The sequence below is a fragment of the Sus scrofa genome, chromosome 16, assembly GCF_054392235.1.
Source record: "Sus scrofa isolate SSC_HxYL_T2T_F1_AM1 chromosome 16, Sscrofa_HxYL_maternal_Yorkshire_Landrace_v2.0, whole genome shotgun sequence".
Taxonomy (NCBI): Eukaryota; Metazoa; Chordata; class Mammalia; order Artiodactyla; family Suidae; genus Sus; species Sus scrofa.
This window is the reverse complement of record NC_139398.1, coordinates 30,271,584-30,299,211: the sequence shown is the minus strand read 5'-3', so window position 1 is coordinate 30,299,211 and position 27,628 is coordinate 30,271,584. Positions and strand designations below refer to the sequence as shown.

The 27,628-nt window shown below is 43.7% G+C and overlaps 1 protein-coding gene and 1 long non-coding RNA gene across 8 annotated transcripts in view; one reads left to right on the top strand and one right to left on the bottom strand.

The window, feature by feature from the left end:
* Window positions 1-27,628, bottom strand: part of PDZD2 (PDZ domain containing 2) — a 416,943-nt gene that overhangs the window by 106,927 nt on the left and 282,388 nt on the right. For all 7 annotated transcript variants that reach the window (XM_085002034.1, XM_085002030.1, XM_085002033.1 and 4 more), the window contains one exon: window positions 9,575-10,079. In XM_085002034.1, the coding sequence (XP_084858160.1) occupies window positions 9,575-10,079 (505 nt within the window). The remainder of the gene's footprint in view (window positions 1-9,574; window positions 10,080-27,628) is intronic.
* On the top strand, window positions 126-4,658 carry LOC146395482 (uncharacterized). The gene is made up of 3 exons (XR_014831109.1): window positions 126-3,598; window positions 3,667-4,384; window positions 4,445-4,658. It is a non-coding gene; the product is annotated as an uncharacterized LOC146395482 (long non-coding RNA).

The following is a 27,628-nucleotide window of genomic DNA, read 5'->3' as shown; positions in this document are numbered from 1 at the left end:
AGCTATCACCGCCGGCCTACACCAGAGCCACAGCAACGCCAGATCCAAGCCACGTCTGCGACCTACACCACAGCTCACAGCAACACTGGATCCATAACCCACTGAGTGAGGCCAGGGATGAATCCGCAACCTCATGGTTCCTAGTTGGATTCATCTCTGCTGTGCCACGATGGGAACTCCTTTATCTTGTATTTTATTTTTTGCTTTACAGGGCCACACCTGCAGCACATGGAAGTTCCCAGGCTAGGGGTCAAATCAGAGCTGCAGCAGCCAGCCTAGACCACAGCCACAGCAACACTGGATTTGAGCCACATCTGTGACCTATGCCACAGCTTGCGGCAGTGTTGGATCCTTAAGCCACTGAGTGAGGCCAGGGATCGAACCCGAATCCTCAAGGTTACTAGTCAGGTTCTTAACCTGCTGAGCCACAACATGAACTCCCTCCCTGGCTTTAAAGTGGGGATAATTAGTAATACTTCCAACTTTGTTGTTGGGATTAAATGAGATATTTATGGAAGCCGGTGGCAGTGCGGTGCTCCTGACATCTAGCAGAGACAGAATAAATGTTGGTAGGTAAGCATATACTACCTACACATGCACATACTATATGTTAAAAACATCATATTGAATTGAACTCAAATTTCCTTAAAACATGAATGAGATCTTGGGAAGGAGAAACCAAAACAGGGATTTAACTGATGACTTTTTTTTTTTTTTTTGGTCTTTTTGGGGCCGCACTTGCGGCACATGGAAATTCCCAGGCTAGGGGTCAAACTGGAGTTGCAGCAGCTGGCCACAGCCACAGCCATGCCAGATCTGAGCTGTGTCTGTGACGTACATGCAGCTCAGGGCAACGCATGCCCTTAGTGAGGCCAGGGGTCAAATCTACGTCCTCCTGGCTAATGGTTGGGTTCGTTACTGCTGAGCCACAACAGGAACTCCCTAATTGATGAATTTCTTACCAACTTCTGCACACATTGGTCCGTATGCTCTTGAAATACATTAATAAATGCCTCAACACCTATAAAAATCTATCCTTTGTAAAAATGAACACAGGTTTCTAAGTCCCTGGGCCTGCTGGTAGCTCTTCTGCTTTGGTTCATTCTCCATTTGACTCTGTGTTTCAGTCCGAGGACACAACCATATGCCCACTGCAAAGTGTACTTAGATACTTAGCTGTTCAAAGAAATGAGAGCAAAAGCTTCCAAAGTGATTTATTTGGGAGTCTGACTTGAGGCTTATCCTGAAGTTCTTTTTAGCTCTACAGGTAGGGGTCACAAGGTGTTCCTCAATGTATAAAACAAAAGCGACCTATTTTCTCCATCCACCAGGAAGGTCCAAAGGAACCAGTAAGGTCCAATACAGATGAAGCCATCATCCCCTGAGGAACAGGCAACTTGCCCATTCAAGTTGCTTGCAAAAGAGGAAGAATGTGAAGCATTTAGAAAATCTGAAATGCATTCTGTCAGACACTCAAATGAAACTTTATGCAACAGTAAAAACACCAGATGGTGAACGGCCCCTGATGTGCGGCAACAGGAATGTCTAGGGAAATTATTACCAGACAGAGACCTGTAGGGTCCTACACTTTCCTAGCCCAGTGATGCTCGCTGGGGCTCCGCGACTCCAGCAGCATGCAGCGGTGCCAGCTGTCTCCTTCATCCATTGACCGCAGACCTGCGAAAGCCTGTCTGGCCAAATGTAACTTCAGAAGTCATTGGCTTACCACAGCAGTTCATGAACTTGTCAGGGCTCCCTACATCATCCAGTCATCTCACTTTGGACTCCGTGGGTTTTGGTGTGTTGCCTCCGACCTCTGGAACACCTTTCTCTCCTTCCCATTCAGAAACAGCCTCCCTGGCCTTCAGAAGTCTCTCACAGCTCCCCTGCGTCCAAGAAGCCATCCTGGAGAATCAGTGCTACCTCCGAGATGGCACACACCCAGGACCTGGGTCCCCTTGCCTAGTGGAGAACCTCAAAGGGAACCAGTGCAGGGGTGTGCTGATTAGCCGTGGTCCTGGCATACTGGGCATCCCACACGAGCACAAGGGCCAGCCCCGTGGCTGCCTCCCTGGGCCTGTCTCTCTACAGGTGAGAAACAAGAGCACATGGCAGTTTGACATGGTTTTTTTTTTTCTCTTCTTGGAAGATATGCCATGGCTCCTGGGGTCTTTAAGACATAGGACTATGCTCCTCCCTCCCCCAGGACAGAAAAGCTGCAGAACTCTTTCCCAAGAGCCACAGGGACCATTACTGGAGCCCAGAAATAAGAAAACCTATTTAGTTTTAGCCCAACTTAGTAAAACAAACAAACAAACAAAAAACCTATCTATCCCTAATACTAGTTAATATCATCATTTTCTATTCTCTTACCCTCCTTTTGCTAAGCAGAACAGGTTAAGCATGGTTCACAGAGGATGTGACAGTACTAGATACAGTTCTAATTTTTAAATGCTTTAAGAAGTAGGACTTGTGACAAGAAAACACAAAGAACTACAATGATGGGGAAAAAAGAATGGCCCAAATGTTAACCCTGACAGACAGTTTTCAAGGGAATCCACACGTCCACTCCACACCCTCCCCTGCTCAAGATGCACACAACTAGTTAAAAGCAAAACAAAACATGTTATCTAATAAAAATGGCTTCACAGGGCAGAAATGACCAATCTATACTATCCCCCCCACGATACTAGTCAGGAAACAGATATTCTAATAATATCAGTTTATTTTATTTATTTTATTTTTGGCTTTTTAGGACTGCACTCTCAGCATATAGAAGTTCCCAGGCTAGGGGTCGAATCAGAGCTGTAGCCTCCAGCCTACACCACGGCCACAATCACGGTCACACCAGATCCGAGCTGCACCTGCAACCTATACCACAGCTCACGGCAACACCAGATCCTTAACCCACTGAGCGAGGCCAGGGATTGAATCTTCGTCCTCATGGATACCAGTCAGATGTGTTTCCGCTGAGCCATGATGGGAACTCCCAGGTATTCTAACAATTGAGAGATTCAATGATGCGATTGCCACCCCAATCCCAACAGCAGGAACTCTAAGGGGAGAGTGCAAAGAAAATGATGTAAGTTTCCTCACCCTGGGATTCCTTGATCGTCTAATGAAGGGGTTCCGAGAAACACAAAAGGAGGTCAAAAGAGGAAGAGGCAGAGGTCGTCAGTCTGTCAATTGATAACAACCGTCAGTATTAAATCTAGCTATCTACAGCTGAAAGCAGTGCTCAGTTAAAAATAAAATCAGTGTCTAAAGTTTATCAGTCTAAAACTGGCACTGGCCAAAAATCAACAGGTCAGCTTAAATACAATGATACCAAGTATATTTCCAAGGGCCTCCCAACAATTCCACTTGGGTATCTACTACCTACACCCGCAGGGTCACAATGGACTCTCCTTCTCTCCCATCCCTGGCTTTCCCATCTCAATGGGAAGAGCAAAATCTACTCAAGCTTAAGAGAATAGGCACACCGAAAGCCCTGAATTACCTCCGGTTCATCCTTACATTTCCTATTTCCCTAAACCACGAGCGAGATCTGAAGGCTCTATGTGCAAAACAGGTCCACATTCATATACTTCTGTTCCTCGTCCCTGGCAACCCCCCCTCCCCCCACCGTCAAAGCCATTGCAGCATCTTTAGCTTGGGTTATCCCAGTAGCCTCCAATCTGGTCTCCCTTTTTATGCTCTGCCTCTCACAAACCACTATTCTCTCTTTCATATCTAAGGAGAACTTAACAAACAAATGGACAAACATCAGTGTATACTCAGCTTAAACCTTCCACCGTTCCCCCACTAGACTGAGAAAAAGATCCATACGCTTTTCAATGGCGAACATGGAAGCTTTGTAATCTAGCCCCGTCCCCATCTCCCACGTCACCTCCCAGAACTTTCTCCAGCTGCATGCCTGGTTCCTTGCTGGAAACATTCTGCCACCAGATTTTGCACGGTGGCCCTTTCCTGACACTCAGTCTTCAGCTGAAACACGGCCTCTTTAATGCGGTCCTCGCTGACACCCAATATCAATTCGCCCTCCACTCACGTCGCTGCTGGGCCATCTTTCACATCAATGTTTTATTTCATTTACCACACCTGTGGTCAGCATCTACCCTTCTGATTTATTTGTTTATTTATTGCTTGGGCCCCATTATACATGATAAATGCCACTTACCAATGGATGCTCCAGCAGTTAGTTAGACAGTGCACAGCACAGAACAGTGCCACATAAATATCACTGGATTAGCAAATCTTGAATGTTTATCCCCTAATCCTAAGGCCCTTCATGGAATCCAATATACAGCACAAATGAACCTTTCTACAGAAAAGAAACAAACTCATGGATGTGGAGAACGGACTTGTGGATGTGGAGGGGGAGGTGGAGGGACGGGGGTGGACTGGGTTTGGGGTTAGTAGATGCAAACAATTGCATTTGGAGTGGATTAGCGATGAGATCCTGTTGTATTGCACAGGGAACTATAGCTAGTCACTTGGGATGGGATATGATGGAGGATAATATGAGAAAAAGTGTGTGTGTGTGTGTGTGTGTGTGTGTGAGATTGGGTCACATTTCTGTACGGTAGAAATTGACAGACCAATGTAAATCAACTATAATAGAAAAAATAAAAACCAAAAAAAAAAAAAAAAAAAAAAAAGAAAGAAAATGCCCTTCACAAGTCCCTGAGACTGACGTTAAGAAGTTGGGCCAGATGGGAGACGTGTGTTTGCCAATGTTCAGTGTGTGAACACGGATCCAGTTGTAGAGATGATTGAGTTCTGAAACAGACCCTGTCTAGACAGATGGCTTGGACCTTTGCTTCCTTTTACACTGGCTTAAAGGGCAAGGAGACTTTGTCAGCTTGTTGAGAAAAAGCCAAACCACGCACAATTGGACGCTTTGGAAGTCTGCACTGATGCTGGAGTGCTACCCTTTCCTATAAACCGCCAATTACGGTGTGAACTCACACATGCATCTCTTCACGAAGGCAGGCAGGGGGATTTATGTACCAAAACGGGGGTAGTACATTAGGGAAAGCTGCCTTGGCAGCATTTAAATGACCTCATCTTCTGTTGGAACCCAAAATAAAAATTGTACAACAGCATCTTTGCCCCAAATGTGTGAAGACACATCATCCAACTCGAATTTCACTGCAGTCAATGCTCTGGCTCCGGTTGCAGACCTATTCTGAGACCATTTGCTTTCCTTTCTTACTTTGAATGATTGGTAAGAAATGAAGAACCATGTGATCATAATGTCAGAGTTGAAACCCCTTAGTCATCAGCCCCAAATGCTCAGGTAAGAAAAACTCAGAGAAAGGCCATGGCAGCCTGCAGGCCACAGAGCTGGGGATGGGAGAACCAGGGCTGGACCTCAGGGCCTCATCTCTCAGGCCTGGGGTTCTTGGTTGCCTTCAGGTGCAAGGGGCTGAGCTGGAATGCAAAGCCTTGGAGGCCAGAGTGAGTGTGGCCTTTGGAAAAAAAATAATTCAGGAGTTTCCTGGTGGCCTAGCAGTTAAAGAGCCAGCATTGTCACTCCTGTGGTTCAGGTCACTTACGGGGGCGTAGGTTCAATCCCTAGCCTGGAATTTCTGCACACCTTGGGCGCAGTCAAAACAAAAAAAAAGAAAGAAAGAAAAAAACCTAAGCCCAAATCAGGGAGGAAGATAGCAGCGAGAAACATGGGCAGAAATTTAAGCAGGAATCAGATGATGAAGGGCCTCGTGCTCTACGTTGTGCCAAGGGTTCAGATAGTAGCCCAAGGGCAAAGTGGACTCATCCAAAAGGGTTTAAGCTGCAATGTGTGCGCATGCGTGTGTGGTAAGATTTGTTCTTTAGGAAAGTCCCTCTGGTTGCCGTGGGAACAGTGGATGATGGGATGAGAGCAAGAACAGCAAGACGTGTGGAGACTGCTGTGATCCACCACACAGGTGAGAAATGAAAGCAGCCTGGCCCTGACCGAAAGCTGTAAGGGGGACAGAAAGCGGAATAGGCAGGGATCCCAAAGGGAGCTGGAGCTGTCAGGACCGGTGACTGACTGGATGTGGTGTTGGGGAGAGAGCAAGTGTCCCAGCTGACCCCAGGCCACCACTTGTCCCAGTCTGCCTGGGTGAAGGCATCTCCCAGGACATGGGATTGTCAGGGCAAAACCAGGGAAAAGTTCTGCACTAACCAGGACGAGGACTCCTGAGCTGAATCTCAGGTTTCTGCCCAGAGCAACTTTGTGGATGGTTGAGACCTGGGAGATTGGAGCAGGCGCAGCGGTGTGGGAAGGCGATGCAAAGAGTTTCAGGCATGACATGAAGTATCTACAGCAGAGATCCTGTAGGCAGTTGTAGAAAGATGGAGAGCTCAAGAGAGAGGTGAAAGCAGATACAAACTTAGGGGACATTAGCACACAGGAAGGTGTAAGTTCACCTGTTCCTAGAGGAGGTCCATTCTCCCGCTGCCTTTGCGTGATGCAAACCCCAGGGACCACCAGGAGATGAACTTGATGTCAACCTCTTTCTGAGGCGCACACACTTCCCTGCACATTCAGGCCTGGGGCAGCCTTCCTGAAGTCCCTGCTGAACCACTGACACAGAAAGTCTGGAGAAGAGGTCCATTACTACACCGGGTAGATTTGGGCTGCTGGGGAAGACCACAAACAGACCCAAACACACACACGCCTGCCGTGAATAAACTCTCCTGACTGGCCAATGGCAGAATTCTTTCTTTCCTTTTTTTTTTTTTTTCCAGTGTTAGGTGACTAAGTTTGGTTGTATTCATTTTTACCACGCAGCATCACAAAAATACACACTACATATGTCACCCTGGATGAGTAATCCTCTTTGCCAGACAGGGAGTGAGGAACTCTGAACTCATTTCTAGAAATGCTTATCTATGTCCTAGGAGATGGCTGTGCTTTAGCAGATAGGCCCCCAAACTTTTGTATTTTAAAAAATTAGTCTGGTTGCCTATGTATCATTGAGTGTTAATATTTTATAGAAATGAGCCGCTTTTGTAAAAGGAGATATTTGTTAAAAAGGAAATGTGTTTCCTATAGGTCTGTGAAAGGAGAACGGAATATAGAAACAAAGTCTGAGGATTTATTTTCCTCTAACTAATAACAGTCTGTGAAAGAGAAGAACCTGACAAACAAAAATGGTCTGAATTCTCATCATAAGCCTTGCCCGTGATTTATTAAGTCTTTGTAGATATATTAAATCATTAATAAAACAGAAACGGAACGACGCTGACATGTCTGGTCTCCCATTATTCAAATGGAATGGAATTTTCCCCCCGAGGCTTAAGAGGTAAATAGCTAATTTTTGTTTTTCTGGAAATTCCATTTTAGCACGACCTTGGGCTCATCCTGGAGTTAAATATAAACCTACTCAGCTCAGGAACCTAAGCAACCTTCCATGGAGGTCTGTTGGTCCCAGTTTGGTGCCAGTAGGATGCAGAGGAAAACGTAAAGATCTACTTCTTGGCAACCCTACTAATCCTGGGTAAATGCACCTAAAGATGATGCTTCTAGGGTTAAAAAAGGGTACTGAAGGTGGTCCCGCTGTGCTGCAGTAGGTTAAGGGTCTGATGTTTTCTCTGCGGCAGCTCGAGTTGCTGCTGCAGTGAAGGTTTGATCCCTGGCTCAGTACAGTGGGTTAAGGGGCACTGGTCGCAGCTGCAGCTCAGATACGATCCCTGGCCTAGGAGTTTCATATGCTGTGGGTGTGGCCAAAAAACAAATGGTACTGAAATATTCATGCCTGAGAAAGTATGTGGCCAATTCTGACTTTCTAAGACTACAAGTATAACCCCAGGTCAATCATCAGTCTATAGATTATAAGAACAGTTATGAAGAATGCAAATTCCAGATGGCAAGTCTCACCTTTCTATAGGCATGTAGCTGCAAAAAACAAAAACCAAAAAACCCTGAGGGAAGGGATCAATGTTTGGGGCTTTTTTCATCCTTTCATTTGTATCTTCTTGGACATCTGACCCTGACTGCAAAAACCAGGCAAAGGATTCTCTGGTATGTGTGGTCTTAAAATAATTTAATCCCAAAATTCAATTTTATGTTACTGCCTTTAATTAGGATGAGCAGAGGATGGTACTCAAAAGTTTGCTGTGGCATTTTCTCTTTTAATATCATTCCAAATTATTTCCACTGTTGTTTTAAGCTGAGTGAAAGTCTATTCTTTTGACTCAATGTAAGATTCAACCTCAAACTGTTGATACCTTAAACCCTCAAAACTATTAAGGGAACCCAATAATACCCAACTTATTTTTTTCCACTTTAGGCTTTTTGCAGTTTCACAGTCTAATCATTAGAGGAAAAAAAAAAATCCTATCAAGATATAGATATATCATTGGTAAGAAACACAATATTTTTATTGCCCTGAATTTTGGGGAGGAGTGTACATTATAATCTTTTTACTGCCTTTAGTCCCCTTTTTTTTGGGGGGGGGAGCATAAAATTCGTAGAAAGTCATGATAGAAACATTAATTTTTCCTTCTGATTTGTTTGTACAATTCCATCTACAAATATACCTTGTCTGTGTAAGGCTTTATGAAGATCATCCAGCTCCTCAAATGAAGGAACATTAAGAGGAGAGTTGTTTCAATTCTTCTCAACTCATTATACAGATTGGCTACAGTTGTAGAAATATGCACGAAATAACCTTACGAGGAATTACATTCACTGCTAGGGCACCACTTCCCAGGATGCAAAGCTGAACTCGATACTCCCTCTGTGACCATTTTCCATCTTTCCAACTTTCTCTTTCATCCTCAGAGGGTATCCCAAGTCAGAGAAGAAACCAATCAGGAACTACCTAGGAAACTACTGCTCTGTTAGGAACCCAGAGGAATAGCTGGCCAAGAGGATTCTTGGAACGAGCCCGCCGACCCCAAAGAAATGTAACTTAACAAGAGAGTGTTGGTGATAATGGGGGAGACAACTGGAGGCTCAAAGTGTGCCTATTACCATTCAGAAGAGACCACATCTGCTTTGCCTTTAGGGAAGACCAGCTCTGACCATCACAGCTGGATATCATAGTATCGGAGATTTCTGTGAAGTTTCCAAACTTCACTGGAATTCAGCAATAAAATAACATGATCTCATGAAAATGTCACTGGTTCTGAAGTGTTAAAAATAAAAGCAGATGCTTCCCTGCAGGTTGGACATCCTTCCTGCGTAATACCAAGGCTTGGATATTTATGCCTTCAGCGGCCACCAGGAATTCTTGGCCTTGTAGTGGCAATTCCACTGGTGACAGCAGTGATAAATAATGATGTAGTTGAATTACTTTATCTGGGCTTCATATGACTCAAATTATACCACAGAAGGCTTGAATTTTCCACTTAGGATCACATGACTACCTCTTTATTTAAGTGGGATAAAATGACTTGGATTTTTTTTTTTTTTTTTTTTTGCTTGTTATTGTTAGTGTCCTCTGATCATTTATCTCAATAAATCTTTTGGCTTCTAAACACAAGGCCACCTTAGATGTATTTTCTAAACCTTAAACGCACCTTCAAACAACCTTCCGTTTAAAATTCAGTTGTGTACAATCAAAGCAAAGCTTACCTTTGCCAGACAGTTGCTGGACTGGAAGTCCGTTTTCCCAGATTTTGAGAAGCGGCGTTTGTCACTGCTTGTGGCCAGAGGAGCATCTATCCTTGGAATTTGAGGCTCTGTCCCTCTGTCCAATTCCGACCTGTCCAGGTGGGATCCTGCCACCTCCTTGAGCGAATCTGGGCCATTTTCTAGCTCCGAAGCAGCATGACCGTTTCCCAATTCAGGGTCAAGACCATTGCCCAGCTCAGAGATGGGGTCATTGTCCAACTCACCGCCAGGACTGCTCTTGGAATCTTCGGAGGCTTTGTTGGGGGAAGGCCTGGCGATGACCCCAAACTTTCTTGCTCTTTTTCCCTTTTTCACAGTTCGGTCCCCCAGCTCCAAGGTAGGTGTCTCTCCGGGTTCAGAGCTGTTGCTGCTGTTGCCGTTATAAGGAGAATGCACCTTATGCTTGAAGCGCCGCAGCATGATCAGGTAGATGAAGCCGCCATTCCAGCACTGCTCAGCCAGGTAACTGCAACAGACACAGAGGGGCTGCTTAAAGCCCTCAGAACATCCTTTGAGAGCAATGCCGTGACCTGACGCACTTGGTGGCCCACACAGGACCCATGTGACAAAAAGCTTGGCCACATAACTGAAGAACTAAGCTTCTCAAAGAGGCTCACCCCTCCATTCTTGAAATCTATTTAATTGCTGAGGCTAAAAATAACCCCCCAAACAAACCACAAACCCACCGTGAACTGGAAATTACGCATGAAAGTACTCTACAGTCGATGGTCAGAGCCAATCCTATTATTCAAAAAATTGATTCTCCATTGCCTCAACAACTTGTTGCATCAGAATCATGCTAGTCTCCTATTTACGTAGTTCTGATGTGATAACACCAAGAGTCCCTGGGGTAGATGGATAAAATAGATCACGGGAAATGTCAAGTTCTGCTGTTAGGATCAAAATATCAACTGCACAATGCAAACGATTATATATACACTGGATAAACAAGAAGGTCCTACTTTTGTTTAGGGAACTATACTCAATATCCTATGATTAACCATAACGGAAGAGAATACGAGAAAGAATACGTCTAGCAGAAGTACCGTGCTATATAGCACAAATTAACACAACATTGTAAAACAACTACACTTGACTAAAATAATTTTTTTTTTTGTCTTTTTAGGGCAACACCTGCGGCACATGGACGTTCCCAGGCTAGGGGTCCAATAGGAGCTGTAACTGCTGGCCTACGCTACAGCCACTGCCAACTCTGGATCCAAGCTGAGTCTGCAGCCTATACCACAGCTCACGGCAACGCCAGATCCTTAACCCACTGAGCGAGGCCAGGGATCAAACCCTCATCCTCATGGATGCTATCTGGGTTGGTTAACTGTTGAGCCACAACAGGAACTCCCTAAAATAAATTAAAAAAAAAAAAACTAAAAACAAAAAACCATAGATTGGGAAGAGCCAACGGTGGAGGAGGAGTCAACTGGGAGTTCCCTGATAGCTCAGTGGTTAAGGATCCAGCATTGTCCCTGGTGTGGTATGGGTTTGACCCCTGGCCCAAGAGCTTCCACATGCTGGGGGCGCAGCGAAAACAAACAAACAAACAAACAAACAAAAAGAAACTCAACTGCATGAGAGGAACCTTGGCCTCGCAGTAGAATGCAGAAAGATCCTAAGTGCAGGGGGCGGGGGGGGGGGAGTGGAGGGGGTGAGCTGGGCTAAGAGGTAGCTGATGTAAAGAAGCACGGGCAAGTGTGTATGCAGCATTAAATGAGGATCGGGTGTGTGTCTTGGTAATGGTTCTAGGGTGTGCCTTACACACGGGAAGTGCTATGAAGAGGAAGTCTGACAAGGTGGAAAACACGCAGACAGAAGGAGACCAGGACGAAGAGGGCTGCTGGAAACCGTGGCAACCAGGAACAGGGGGAGGAAGGGGGGACTTTAGCTTGAGGGAGACAAAGGGCAGGCTTGGTCGTTTTTACATGTATCTGAGGAGGACAGCCAAACACTCAGAAGCAGGAAATCACATAAATGAGATAGGGCACATGAAGCCTGACACAATGACTCCTCCAGATCTGAAAGAATAACAATAGAACATCAAATGGGATGAGTAATTAGCAGTGTCCAGGACCAGAGCATTAAAGTTTTAGCAAAGAAAACACTTGCTCAAAGTCAGGAAGCTAGGCTGGGCTGGCCCCGCCACTTGTGCCACCCAAGATAAGGATGCACGAACCCCAGATGAACCCAGGGAAATGCCTTCACCACCGGAATCTTGCCGCATTCTACACATCACTGGCTTCCAAGGCAAAAACGTCAAGGACCAAACCCTTAATGAGTCAGATCTGCTTCCCATCCTCATGTGCCCAGAAAGAGAAGGCCTGGGGAGATGTCACCTTCATCTTCAATAAGTGGAAAACAGCTTTTCCAAAGTCCACCAAACTAGCTCTGTCTCTTCAGGCCTAAAAATCAGACCTGAAAGCTGGGGCAGTCAGTACGTGGGAGGAGGCGAAGGAAAATGTACGAAGTTCTTGGCCAAAGACATGTATTTCCCATACCTAATGGTCAGGATAATGCAATGGCAATGATTGTCTCACTGAAGAAGAGAACGATTCTGAACATTTGCCTCACAGTAAAGTGAACAAGAGAGAAGGGTTCTCAAACAACAACCAAAGCTAGTAAAAACTTTCTTTGCTCTTGGGCTATGAACCATGGTAATGAACTTACATGTAATAACCGGGTAGATAAAAGATACTGTACAGACCTCAGGTTGTTCTGTGAAATAGTGAGATGGAGAGGCATGAAGACCTTTCTAGAGTTTGGACCATGAAAATTTGTCCTGGTTCCCAGCACCAGTTTTCTATAATGTGTATTTATTTATTTTGTCTTTTTAGGGCAGCACATGCAGTATATGGAGATTCCTAGGCTAGGGGTCAAACTGGAGCTGTAGCCAGTGGCCACACCACAGTCACAGCCATAGCCACGCCAGATCCGAGCCGCGCCTGCAACCTACACCACGGTTCACGGCAACACCGGATCCTTAACTCACTGAGGAAGGCCAGGGATGGAACCTGTGTCCTCATGGGTACTAATCAGAGTCGTTTCTGCTGAGCCATGACAGGAATGCCTCCATAATGTTTAGATTTCACTTTTTGAATTGTGTAATTTTCTTCACACTGGATCAACTCTTTATTTATTTATTTTTTCGGCCGCACCTTCCAGCATGCGGAAATTCCAAAGGGCCAGGGATCAAATTCTTGACACAGCTTCAGAGCCACAGCAGTGACAACAGCAGTGACAATGCCAGGTCCTTAACCCCCTGAACCACAGGGACTCCTTGGATAAACTCTTTTGAAGGTATAAAACCATAAGAGTAATTAGCCAGGTTGTAAGGGTTTCCTTTGAGCAAACCACTACTATTAATCCAACATATATGCTCAGATGTTATGAAAAATAGGAGAGGGTAGTAAAAACAGGACCAGGTTGAAAGTTAGATACTCAAGTTCTCATACATCTTTGGCCCAACCATGTAAAACAATGTAATTATACCAAATTTTCAATGACTGATAAACGGATAGACAAAATACAGCATATCCATATCATGGAATTCTATCTGATTTTACAATGTGGGTAAAGCTTGAAGCGTTATGCTCAATGAAGGATGCCAGACCACAAAAGGCCATCTCGGAGTTCCCCTCGTGGCTCAGTGGTTAACAAATCCGACTAGGAATTTGTCAGGAGGTTGTGGGTTCGATCCCTGGCCTTGCCCAGTGGGTTGGGGATCTGGCGTTGCCGTGAGCTGTGGTGTGGGTTGCAGACACGGTTTGGATCTGGTGTTGCTGTGGCTCTGGCGTAGGCCAGCAGCTACAGCTCCGATTGGAAACTCCTGTTGGGTGCGGCCCAACAAAAAGATAAAAAGGGGGGGCATCTAGCATTCCATTATAAGACACTTCCAGAACTGGCAGATCCATTGAGAGAGAAGATAGATTAGTAGTTCACAGGAACTGAGGGTGGTGCAAGGGAGAGAAGAATTAAGAAAAATCCCTAATAGATTTTCATAGGGTGTGATGTTTTAAAACTAGATAGTGGTGATGGTTGCTCAACATGGTGAATATACCCACTAAACTGTACATTAAAAAAAATTTTTTTTTTTAATTCCTGTTGTGGGTCAGCGGGTTAAGAACCCAACTAATATCCAAGAGGATGCGGGTTAGATCTCTGACCTCGATCGGTGGGTTAGGGACCCGGCATTGCCTTGAGCTGTGCTGTATGTAGGTTGCAGATGCAGCTCAGATCTGGTGTTGCTGTGGTGTAGGCCAGCATGTGCAGCTCCAACTCAGCCCTTAGCCTGGGAACTTCCATGTGCTGCAGGTGTGCACCTAAAAAGAAAAAAAAATTTGTATGGCTGCACCTGTGGCATATGGAAGTTCCTGGGCCAGGCATTAAATCCCAGTAGCTTTGACCTGCATTGCAGCCTCAGCAACCCGGGATCCTTTAACCTACTGCGCCAGGAAGGGGATCAAACTTGCACCTCTGCCACCAACAGAGCCGCTACAGTCAGGTTCTTAACACACTGTGCCACAGTGGGAACTCCTGGACTTCCCGTGTGGTTCACAACTACTTGGCATTGCTTCTATACCGTGGGAACTCCTAAACTGTACACTTTAAAATGGTGAATTTTATGTTACGTGAATTATGTCTCAATTTTTTATAAACAATAGCAAATGTATTAATACTGGCCAAGTTTTGAGTTTATTCTTTTTTTTTGGCCATGCCTGTTGCATGTGGAATTTCCCAGGCCAGAGATCAAACTTGAGCCACAGCAGAAACGAGGCCGAATCCTTAACCAGCAGGTCACAGAGAACTCCTTGAGTTTACCCTCCTTAAGAACGCTCCTTAAGAATGCTTTTTACAGAAGAAGAAATTGAGGCTCAGAAATATTAACACAAAGGGAGTTCCCGTTGTGGCTCAGTGCTAATGAATTCGACTGTGGGTATCCACACGAGCACAGGTTTCATTCCTGGCTTCGGTCAGTGGGTTAAGGATCCAGCATTGCCATGAGCTGCAGAACTAGTTCACAGATGCGGCTCAGATCTGGTGTTGCTGTGGCTGTGGCATAGGCTGGCAGCTACAGCTCCGATTTGACTCCTAGCCTGGGAACTTCCATATGCTGTGGGTGCAGCCCTAAAAAAAAAAAAAAAAAAAAAAAAAAGAAATATTAACTAACTTGCCCAAGTTCACAGCTGCCAGCTGGTAGACCCAGGTCTGCCTGCTTCCCAACCCTATGTTCTCTGCAATTCTGCTTCTTAAATCCTTATTGTCCCTGTTCTTCAGTTTCCTCTTCTGCAAAGTGAAGGTGTTAAAATGGACCATCTCTAGGTTGCTTTCACATTCTAATTGTGAATGCTAACTTCCCGGGAAAAGTGCTAGGGATAGAGGAACAAGCCATCCCAGTGCCAAGGATAAAGCATAAACCTGGAAAAACAGAAACAGTTTTTTTATGTCCAAGTTGTCCTAGGACTCCAGGACATTGACCATTAACCTGAAAAAGATTTTACTTGAAGAGATAATTCCTTTAAAATTGCTTTGGGGACTTTAACTTTTGTATTAACCCTCTGAACACCATGATGGATTGTCTGCAGAGACCTTCTTTTCAGGACCAGAAAGGCTGGTCCATCGATTTGGAATACAAGAATCTGAATATCTTTCTCATGTTTACTCTCATGGATGCGCCAAGAACCTGGAGAGTTGCCAAGACTGACAGTATTTTATTCCTTCTGCAGGAGCCACACTCAGCAAAACTACAAAGTAGGAGGAGTTTATCCTTTGTCTGGAACCCTCTCCCTGTCCTTTCCTGGCTTCCTAGCAATAAACGAGGTCCTGATGCCTTCAGGGGACTGTATGACAGGTTACTTTAGTCCTTCCTGGACACCGCATTTTCTAAGGTCGCCCCAAAGGCAAAGTATAATTAATGAATTACGGACACTGGAGCAAGTTGGTGAAAAAGAGACTTTCAGACAGCAGGTAATTTTCTTTCAGATCTTCAAATCCCTTTAAATGTAAGGCTGTCACATGCCCTCTCCAGCTGTATTTAAATGACTTGCCTAACTTCCCTAGCACCTGCCTGGCTGATTCACACTTCAAATCTCCTTTTCTGTTCAGTAGGATTCTTAGCCACTATTAGACTCTTTATTTGATTTTATTTTTTGTATAGAACAGTTTTTATTTTTTCCTTTATAGCTGGTTTACTGTGTTCCATCAAATTTTTTTTTAATCTCTTTAGGGCCCCACCCATGGCATATGGAGGTTCCCAGGCTAGGGGTCCAATTGGAGCTTTAGCTGCCAGCCTACACCACAGCCACAGCAACGCAGGAACTGAGCCCCATCTTTGACCTACACCACAGCTCATGGCAATGCCAGATCCTTAACCCACTGAGCAAGGCCAGGGATCAAACCTGAAACATCATGCTTCCTAGTCGGATTCATTTCCGGTGCTCCACGATGGGAGCGCCTCAATTTCCTACTGTTCAGCAAGGCCACACAGTCACACAGACTCTTTAAACTTCACTATCAGTGTCAGGGAAACCTGAAATGAAATACGATGGTGTGACTTAGAAAAACAGGTCTCGTCTTTATTAACCACAGGTAAAATTAGCCTTTTAGAAGCTTCTCTACCGTATGATTATTTTTCTGGTTTCTGGAAAAGATGTGAAACTGTCCTCTGCTATGTAAAGTTATTAATTCAATTAAAATTTCTTTGATGTTGACCACCCTAGGCTGGCTGTAAGATAAACGAGAAAAGGCCACCATGCTCAGCCGTGAAGTTGCGAACTCTTTCCCCGGGAACGTGTCCCAGTTCTTCATTTCACTTGGCCTTTGCAAGTTTCTTTTCTGACTAGTTCCCTTCCTCGCCCTTTCTCTCCAAAAGGGCTTTATCCAAAGGAAAGTTTGAGCACCTCCTCTGTTCACTGATGCTTTGTCACAATTCTGAAGCCTGGGCTCTGCAGGGGTGGGAGCCTGGGAAGGGGTCGGCAGGTAAGATTAGATACTTGGAAGAGCTGAAGGGATAAAGCTGCGTGGAGCTTGAAGAACAAAGAGGCCAGGAGGCCAGGAGATCAGAGCGGGGTAAAGGCAGGAGAGATGCCAGAAGGGCAAAGACCATCATTATTTACTCATGCTCTGATCCTATCATGAGAGGGCTGGAGGCAGCCGTACGATTTTGATATTCTGGACTATTTTGCCAAAGCCCTTGCAAGGAGCCATCTTCAGGTGCCTCTGAAAATCATCTTAGGCCTCCAGCCATCAATCACTGATGCCTGGGACATGGTATGAACCCACAGAGGGTGCTGCTGGGCTGAATCACAGGTGCGTGCGCACACGTGTGCATGTGCGTGCATGCGTGCGTACGTGCGTGTGTATGTGTGTATAATCTCAGAGGAACATGGATTGCCACCTCTGGGCCCTGGCCTGTACTAGAGTGGCTTGTGTAACTCAGAGAATACATCAAAGAATTTTGGAACTCAGACTTCTCACCAAGGCAGATAGTCTTACTTCATCTGAGTACATCAGCTCCCTGGTTGAGACAGCAGGAGACTAAACCCTGACTGCAAGAAGATGTTAATAGACAAGGTACTACATCCAGGTCTCAGTTATTCAAGAACGGGATGAGCTGCTATTAGCCACCCTAACACCCAGGACAGAGAGCCACTATTCCTGTCTATGATATCCTCTCACCTAAGAAATAACGAGAGGCAGAAAAGCTGCTTGGGGTCCTTTGAATTAGCTGCTAAGCCTAATGAATCCAGACGGCTGTCTGAGGTTATAAATCTGTTAGTTCCCAGAGAACGATGGGCTGGGAGGAAGTGTTCAATATATACAGAATAATTTCCCAGGGAAGTCTTGGCTGGGAAATAGAGGCAGGCAGGTTTGGACAGCTCCGCACGAGGGGCTGGGAAGATGATAAACATTTCCTGAGTCATTCAGGAACCAGGCTCCCCTAGGGAAGTCTCTCTTGGGAGTTGCCTCCCTGCTACCCTGAATTTGGGGCTCAGTTCTCCCAGATCCCAAAACCTTTCCTACAAAGATCCAAACTTTCTTTGGGGGACTCTGAAGGCAGAAGCTGGGGGATGAATATCATACTAAGAGTGTCCTGTATCCTCGGTGTGCTTCGAAAGCCTCTGCTGAAGATACGTCAATCTGCTTCTTTGCTAGTTCAGAGAGGGGGAGGAGTTCCTGTTGTGGCACAGTGGTTAACGAATCCAACTAGGAACTATGAGGTTGCAGGTTCGATCCCTGGCCTCGCTCAGTGGGTTAAGGATCTGGCATTGCTGGGAGCTGTGGTGTAGGTCACAGACGCAGCTCAAATCTGGCATTGCTGTGGCTGTGGTGTAGGCCAGCAGCTATAGCTCCGATTAGACCTCTAGCCTGGGAACCTCCATATGCCGTGGGTATGGCCCTAAAAAAAAAAAAAAAAAAAAAAAAAAGACAAAAAAAAAAAAAAAAAAACCCCAGCAAAAACCCAACATAAAACAGAGAGGGGGAAAGTTAGCTTCTGAGAGAAGATGGGGCTTAGGCACCAGAGAGGATGTGAAAATAGATCAGGCGCTAAGCTCTGTGTAGACATCAATAGGACACTGTATTCCAACTGCTGGATGTGGGAGGTCACCAAGCCAGTTTTTACTACTTCTTATTCCTCTGTTCAGCACAAATGGCTGAACGCTCAGTAGCTCTCCCCTCTGCTTCCTTAGGTGGAGCCCAGAGCAGAGAGTATGAATAAATGAATATATTCTCTTCATTATAAAACGTATATTTCAAAGTTCCCGTTGTGACTCAGTGGTAATGAACCTGACTAGTATCCATGAGGATGTGGGTTCAATCCCTGGCCTTGCTCAGGGGGTTAAGGATCTGGTGTTGTCATGAACTGAGGTATAGGTCACAGATGCGGCTCAGATCTGGTATTGCTGTGGCTGTGGTATAGGCCAACAGCTGCAGCTTTGATTCGACCTCTAGCCTGGGAACTTCCATATGCTGCATATTTGGCCCTAAAAAGCAAGGAAAAAAATGTATTTGTTATTTTTTTAATCATAAAATTTGGATTGGGAAACACAGGCTCAGAGTGAAGAATCTGGGTAAATATTATATTTGTAAAAAATTTGTTTCCAATCTATGATACAATATTAGCCATTCAAACCCAAACCAAATTCTCAGCTACTCAAACTTGTAACCACCACACAGTGTAGCAATGAAATTTAAATTGTATGTGCCTATATGCCAGGACAGAGGTCCACATTGCCTTGGGGGAACTAGAGTATGGGGAAGTGGTGAAAGTAGCTGGCTACTGCTATTTCTATAAATAATAAACTGTCTTCCTCTCTGATATAAGAGTCTCCTGTCTTCTGCCAGCAGGCTAACATATTAGCTTACTAATAGGGTAAAATAGGAGTTTTTGCTATGTAGCAGAATAATACACAGAATAGCTCAGTTTATAATCAATATTGATCCCCAACATCAAACTTATCAAAGGAACTCAATGACATATTATTCTTCACACCAGTGACTAAGAAATAAAAATCAATATGCATCTTAACATCAAAACAATATTGAGTATATATACCACATCTCCCGAATCCAATCATCTGTCGATGGACATTTGGGTTGTATATATACACAATGGAATACTACTCAGCCATAAAAAAGAATGACATAATGCCATTTGCAGCAACATGGATGGAACTAGAGAACCTCATCCTGAGTGAAATGAGCCAGAAAGACAAAGACAAATACCATATGATATCACTTATAACTGGAATCTAATATCCAGCACAAATGAACATCTCCTCAGAAAAGAAAATCATGGACTTGGAGAAGAGACTTGTGGCTGCCTGATGGGAGGGGGAGGGAGTGGGAGGGATCGGGAGCTTGGGCTTATCAGACACAACTTAGAATATATTTACAAGGAGATCCTGCTGAATAGCATTGAGAACTATGTCTAGATACTCATGTTGCAACAGAACAAAGGGTGGGGGAAAAATATAATCGTAATGTATACATGTAAGGATAACCTGACCCCCTTGCTGTACAGTGGGAAAATAAAAAAAACAATATTGAAAATAAACCTTTAAGACAGAAGCCAAGATATGGAAACAACCTAAATGTCCATTGACATTTGAATGAATTAAGAAGATGTGGTACATGGAGTTCCCGTTGTGGCTCAGTGGTTAACGAATCTGACTAGGAACCATGAGGTTGAGGGTTTGATTCCCGGCCTTGCTCAGTGGGTTAAGGATCCAGCATTGCCGTGAGCTGTGGTGTAGGTTGCAGATGCGGCTCAGATCCTGCATTGCTGTGGCTCTGGCGTAGGCCGGTGGCTACGGCTCCAACTAGACCCCTAGCCTGGGAACCTCCATATGCCTCAGGAGCGGCCCTAGAAAAGGCAAAAAGCCAAAAAAAAAAAAAAAAAAAAAAAAAAAAAAAAAAAAGATGTAGTACATACACACGACGGAATTCTACTCAGCCATAAAAAAGAACAAAATAATGCCATTTGCAGCAACATGGATGGAACCAGAGACACTCATACTAAACGAAGTCAGGAGGAGAGAGACAAATACCATATGATATCGCTTACATCTGGAATTTAACATATGGCACAAATGAACCTATCTACAGAAAAGAAACAAACTCAAGGACATGGAGAATAGACTTGTCTTTGCCAAGAGGGAGGGGGAAGGAGTGGGAGGGACTGGGAATTTGAGGTCAGTACATGCAAACTCTTGCGTTTGGAGTGGATAAGCACTAAAGATCCTGCTGAATAGCATAGGGAACTATATCTGATTACTTGTGATGGAACATGATGGAAGATAATGTGAAAAAAAGAATACATATATGTATAATTGGGTTACTTTGCTGTATAGCAGAAATGGACAGAACATTGTAAATCAACTATAATAAAAGAAGTTTTGTTTTTTTTTTTAAAGAAAATAAACCTTTAAGGCAGAATCAAACAGAGATGAAATTATACTAAGAGGAGGAATAAAGAGAGTGGGTGTTCTGGCTTCCACTTCCACAAATACGGATAAAATTCAGTGTCCCAGCCTCGGAGGCAGCAGCTATATGTTGGTGTCCATCGGCATGAGGTATACAGGATTCTGCCTTTGCCCTGCTTAAATCCTATCTCCTATAATATCTATTCTGTGCTGAAGCAGAGAGGTTCTCCTTCTGCTTCCTATGAAGATCCTCTGGATGTAAAGGGATGTGGGTGGGGGGAGCTACTGCAGAAAAACACTGAATAAAAAGCAGCAAAATCACAGGCCCAGTGAAAAAATGATTTTGATTTCTGTGTAACAAGGTATCATTGATTTCACGTTGATCTTAAAAATTCACATCTCAAACTAACAAGATCCATTTAAATTCCCCAGCCTCACAGCAAAGTATCTCTACCCCAGGGACGCACTCCACATTTTCAACTCCAATACGGCTTTGACAAGAAGGAACTAGAAGTGCGGCCTTGCTATCATGTCGCAATGAGTTTATATAAAGTTTCCATTTTCCTCCAAGGTTTTCTTGGTCCTCATTTATGCATGAATCAATAAACACTTTTTTTTAAAGGACCCATACACCTTTGGGAAATAGGAATTCAAAAGCTAAATTAAGTGGAAATGCCTGATCAACAATAAGCACTGACCTTATAAAACACACTGCCCCTCAAAAGAGAACCAACCTCTAGGCTTCTATTTGCAAATGACTGCATTTCTTTATTAAATTACTGTGAGTGAATCAGGGTTTCTTATGAGGGTTACTGTGAGTGAATCAGGGTTTCTCAACCTGCAGCCCATACAGAATCAAGTTAGACCTCCAGCCACACAGTTCTGCTAACCCATCCGGATGATGTTGGTCACATTTTCCCTGAGGGGGCAGAGGGAGTGCAGGTCAAGTTCAACTTTGCTGTACATGAATGAGTCAATGTCATCTCTCTAGGGGAACTGATGAGCTCAAACAGGGCACATGGGAACTCCTTTCACTTTTTTTCCCCCTCATGACCTAACACTTTTTTTTCCTGCTTATAGAATTACCACTTGCTCATTACAAATTCATTCACTTACTCAACAAATAGTTATTGAATACCTACTATACACTAGGCACTGTTTTAGGCATTTGGGGTTCAGCAATGAACAAAATGATGCCCAGTTTTGTGGAGCTCACAGTTTAGCAGGGGGAGAAGACAATAAGCCACAGACCTATCAAAATAAGCATCCAAATAAACAGTATGTTAGGTGAGATGTGCTCTGAAAAGTGGAAAACACTGAATAGGATAAAGAGGACGGAGTATGCCAGGAGCTGGAAGAGTCGGATTGAAATCTTAAATACAAAAGTGGGTATAGAGGGAATATATCTTAACCTAATAAAAGCCATTTATGACAGACCCATAGCAAATATAATACTCAATGGAGAAAAGCTGAAAGCCTTCCCACTAAAATCTGGAACAAGACAGGAATGCCCACTCTCACCACTGCTATTCAACATAGTATTGGAAGTCCTAGCCACAGAAATTAGACAAACAAAAGAAATAAAAGGCATCCAAATAGGAAGAGAACAAGTAAAATTGTCACTGTATGCAGATGACATGATATTATATATAGAAAACCCAGAGGACTCAACCCCAAAACTACTTGAACCGATTAATAAATTCAGCAAAGTAGCAAGATATAAGATTAACATTCAGAAATCAATCACATTTCTGTCTACTAATAATGAAATATTAGAAAAGGAATACGAAAATACAGTACTTTTTAAAACTGCACCCCCAAAAAATCAAATGCCTGGGCATACATCTGACCAAGGAGGTGAAAGACTTATATGCTGAGAACTATAAAACACTCATCAAGGAAATGAAAGAAGATTCAAAGGAATGAAAAGATATTCTATGCTCCCGGGTTGGAAAAATTAATATGTTAAAAATGGGCATACTACCCAAAGCAATCTACAGATTCAATGCAATCCCTATCAAATTACCCATGACATTTTTCACAGAACTAGAACAAACAATCCAAACATTTATATGGAACCACAAAAGACCCAGAATTGGCAAAGCAATCCTGAGGAACAAAAACCAAGCAGGAGGCATAAATCTCCCAGGCTTCAGGCAATATTACAAAGCCACAGTAATCAAGACAGTGTGGTACTGGTAGCAAAACAGATATAGACCAATGGAACAGAATGGAGAACCCGGAAATAAACCCAGACACCTATGGTCAATTAATCTTCGACAAAGGAGGCAAGAATATAAAATGGGAAAAAGACAGCCTCTTCAGCAAATGGTGCTGGGAAAACTGGACAGCCACATGTAAATCAATGAAACTGGAACACACCCTCACACCATGCACAAAAAATAAACTGAAAAGGGTTTAAAGACTTAAATGTAAGACAAGACAGCATCAAACTCCTAGAACAGAACATAAGGAAAACATTCTCTGATATCAACCTTACAAATGTTTTCTCAGGTCAGTCTCTCAGGGCAACAGAAATAAAAGCAAAAATTAACCAATGGGATCTAATCAAACTGACAAGCTTTTGCACAGCAAAGGAAACCTTAAAAAAAAAAAACCCAAAAAGACAACTTATAGAATGGGAGAAAATAGTTTCCAATGATGCAACAGACAAGGGCTTAATATCCAAAATGTACAAACAACTTTTACAACTCAACAGCAAAAAAAAAAAAAAAAACAAAAAAAAACAAAAAAAAACAAAAAAAAAAGCCAACCCAATGGAAAAATGGGAAAAAAGACCTGAATAGACATTTCTCCAAAGAAGATACACAGATGACCAACGATAACATAAAAAATGCTCAACATCTCTGATTATTAAATAAATGCAAATCAAAACCACTATGAGGTACCATCTCACAGCAATTAGAATGGCCATCATTAGTAAGTCCACAAATAACAAATGCTGGAGAGGGTGTGGAGAAAAGGGAACCCTCCTACACTGTTGGTGGGAATGTAAATTGGTACAACCACTATGAAAAACAGTATAGAGGTACCTTAGAAAACTATACATAGAACTACCATATGACCCAGCAATCCCACTCTTAGGCATATTTCCAGACAAAACTTTAATTTAAAAAGACACACACACCTGCATGTTCACTGCAGCACTATTTACAATAGCCAAGACATGGAAACAACTTAAATGTCCATCGACAGATGAGTGGATTAAGAAGAGGTGGTATATATACACAATGGAATACTACTCAGTCATAAAAAAGAACAAAATAATGCCATTTGTGGTAACATGGATGGAACTAGAGACTCATACTAAGTGAAGTAAGTCAGAAAGAGAAAGACAAATACCATATCACTTGTATCTGCAATCTAATATACAGCAGAACTGAACACTTCCACAGAAAATAAAATCATGGACATGGAGAACAGACTTATGGTTGCCAAGGGGTAGGGACAGGAAGTGGGATGGACTGGGAATTTTGGGTTAATAGATGAAAACTATTGCCTTTGGAATAGACAAACAATGGGGTCCTGCTGTATAGCACTGAGAGCTTATCTAGTCACTTATGATGGAGCATGATAATGTGAGAAAAAATGTATACATGTATGTGTGACTGGGTTACCTTGCTGTGTAGTAGAAAATTGAGAGAACACTGTAAACCAGCTATAATATGAAAAAGAAAAAAAATTTTTAAAGAAATTTTAAATACTTTGAGCAAAGACTTGCTCAGAGAAGATGAAAGAGTTGGCCGTGTGTGTAGCTACCTGGGAGAAGAGTGTTTCTAGACAGAGGGAAGAGCTAGTACAAAAGCAGTAAATTGGAAAGGTGCTGGGTGTGTGTGAGAAACAGCAATGAGAAGTGGGCAAGGAGGAGAGGGACCAGGGGCCAGTTTATACAAGACTGTCATAAAGACTTTTGTGCAAAATAGGGAGCTGTTCAGTTCTGAGCAGAGGACTAATGTAATATGCACTATGTTTTAAAACAATTCCTTTGCTTCTGTATTGAGAAGAGACTGTTGGCAGAGCAGGGGTAGGAGGGAGACCAGATGTTCGATCATCTTTGGAAATTCCAGAGACAGAGAAGCTGACTCCGTATGGAGTAGCATTAGAGATGGTTAGAAGTGGCCAGATCATGATCAATTTTGAAGGCAGCAGCCTTGCTTTTGGATCTGATACAGGGTATGAGAGGAAGAGAGAAGTCAAAGATGGTGCCCAGGTGTTTGCCTTGAGTAACCGGAAGGATGGAGTTGCCATCACTGAGGCTGGTAGAGTAGCCTTTTGTGGGTTGGGGCTATCTGACCTGTTCTGATGCACAGATCTATTCTGGAGTTATGTTTTGGACTGTGTTGAGTTTGAGATGCTTGTGTAGTTGTTGTGTGGTTAGCTGCATGTCTAAATCTGGATGCTGGAGCACAGGACTGATCTGAAGATAAAAACTGGGAGGCATCAGAATATTGATGGTATTTAAAGCCTCCTAAAGAGAAATTCCTTCAGGTGGATTTTCTGGGTCCAAAGTACTTGCTGGATCAAAAGCACATTCAAATGTCTTGTATGTACTTCCAACTGTTCCTCTAGAAAGGAGTATAACAATTTAGAATCCTACCAGAAGCATCTTAGACAATCATTTTTCACTCTTTTTAATCTCTGCCAGTCTGACAGTCAGGAGCTACCTCATGTTCTAATTTGCAAATTAGTAACGAGTAGTAAAATTCTTAGTAGTCATTTCAAAAATCTTCTTTGAAAATTGCCTATGTAAGCCTTTGTAAAGATTTTCATTTTGATATCCTCATACACTAGCACAGTGACTGGCATATCATAAGCACCACACGCGCGCGCGCGCGCGCACACACACACACACACAATGACTGGTCAATGAAAAGATCTCTTCTATTTTAAAAATAAGACTCTTTTCCTTTGGTAAAATGGCTTTTTGAGGCATATTTTACAGCTCATGTAATTCATCCACTTCAAAAATACAATTCAATGATTTTTAGGAAATTTACCAAGTTGTGCCACCATCACCATAAATCAGTTTTAGAACATTTTCATCACCCCAGTGAGATCCCTCATGCCCTTTTTACAGTTAATGCCATTCTGAGCTCAGCCACCACTTTTCTGTCTCTATAGATCTGCCTCTTCTGGACATTTCCTATAAATGGAATCCTACAGTAACTACTCAGTCTCTTGGGTCTTGCCTCTCTTAAAAGCAATTCCTTTCTAGTAGATCCTTAATCACCAGACTTAACATCCTTCTGCGTCCTCTCTGCCATTTACCCTCTACAAAGTCTTATCCAAAGATTTATCCAAATAGGCTCCATCCAAATATGCCCCTTTTGTGATCTCTTTCCCACTTTCTTTCAGATCACACCCAGTTATCCTCAGGAGACAGCCCTCATGGCCCTGCCATCATCCCACCCATCTTCCCCCCTCACATTATCCCCCCCCCCCATATTATTCCACTGAATACCCACCATTGCTTCCAGGTTAGGCTACAAAGCCCCTGGTAGCCTCCTCCACCTCCCACGTTCCTTCTGTGACTGCACTTAAGTGGGGGCAGGCATTCTTTCTCATTTGGTCTCTGAGATTTTCCCCTCTGTTCCAATAGCATCATAAACCAACTCTTCTTTGAAAGGAAACCTTTCCTCATGAACACTAACTAGGCACAGACTCCAAACACCAGGCTAGTGTAATAGTACAGAATAGGTATCATACGCTAAGGTCGTCATGTTACTCTGCATTGCATTTTTTTTCCATTTTCATTTGACAACTATGTGGCATTTTAAATTTTCTCCATGTTATTTCTGTCCAGGACAAATGAGCAGGGACTACTGGACCTAAAGTCTCCTCTGCACGTCTTTTGTCCGGATTGCTGTTATTGAGGCTTCCATGTCTTTCCTGCACCCTGCTCCCTGGCCCGCCAAAGACACTTTTTTCATATTACCGAGGTCTTTGCTATGAATTGCTCCTGAGAAGTGGAGATAGATCACGTCTAGGAAACTGAAAATCCAAAGCAACCCACTCCCCATGACTCAGTCTCGCCTGACACCCAACTCTCCTGCCAGGTGCATTTCCTCTGGCGATTCTAGAGCTTCTCTGCCCATGGTGTTACCCTTGGCCTTGCCTTGGAAGAGGCAACCATCAATGTTCAAGGGTAACCAAAGCCAGACCACCATGTCCCAGAAATTATGTTCATTTTCTTCAGAGCCACCAAGCTTGAAAAGCACGTCAAAGGCGGCAAAAGGACCAAGTTCCATAGTCCCCCTGCCCCATCTTGCCTGTTCCTCCACAGTGAACGTGCTGGTAGCTATGAGAACTAGAAACACACACCCTCCCTTTCTGTCCCTCTTTCCGCAAACCAACCAAATCTGAGAGTTCACAGCCAGCCAGTAATCCACAAGCACCATCCGCAAAGCACCACCCTCTCCCCCTTCCCCAGAGGTGGCGCTAAAAGACTGGAGACTCCTGTGGGTGCCAGCATCTCTAAACACACATGGCCCCACTCACACACTGATTCCAACGCTGATGAAATGTCTGTGCCCCCCACTTCCCTCCCTTTTCAAGTGGGTCCAGCTCCATCTTGAAACAATTTCCCCAGCTTGTCTCAATCCTTCCAGGGTCTGTTCCATTGGCTTGGCCAGAGCCTGCCCCCACCTCCCGCCAAGGCTGGTTTCATTTATGTCAAAACAGCTTCCATCAAAATCATGGGTTTCTTTTTCAAATCTCTTTCACTGTTTTGAAGTGAGCAGAGAAAAGATACTTCAACTGCAAAATGATTACCTCCATCAATGTGTTCTGGCTAAGGCCAGGCACTGCTCTTCTCCCAAATCTCTCTTCTATATAGTGTACTAAGGATTCGTTAAAACACGATTTTCTGTTTTCCTTTTTCTTCTCTCTCTCTCTTTTTTTTTTTGGCTGTGCCCAGAGCATGCAAAAGTGCCTGGGCCAGGGATGGATTGAATCTGTGCCACAGCAGAGACAACAATGACAATGCTGGATCCTTAACCCATTAAGCCACGAGAGAACTCCCTTTTTCTTTCTTATCAAGGGCTCTCTGGCAGGCATGGAAGGG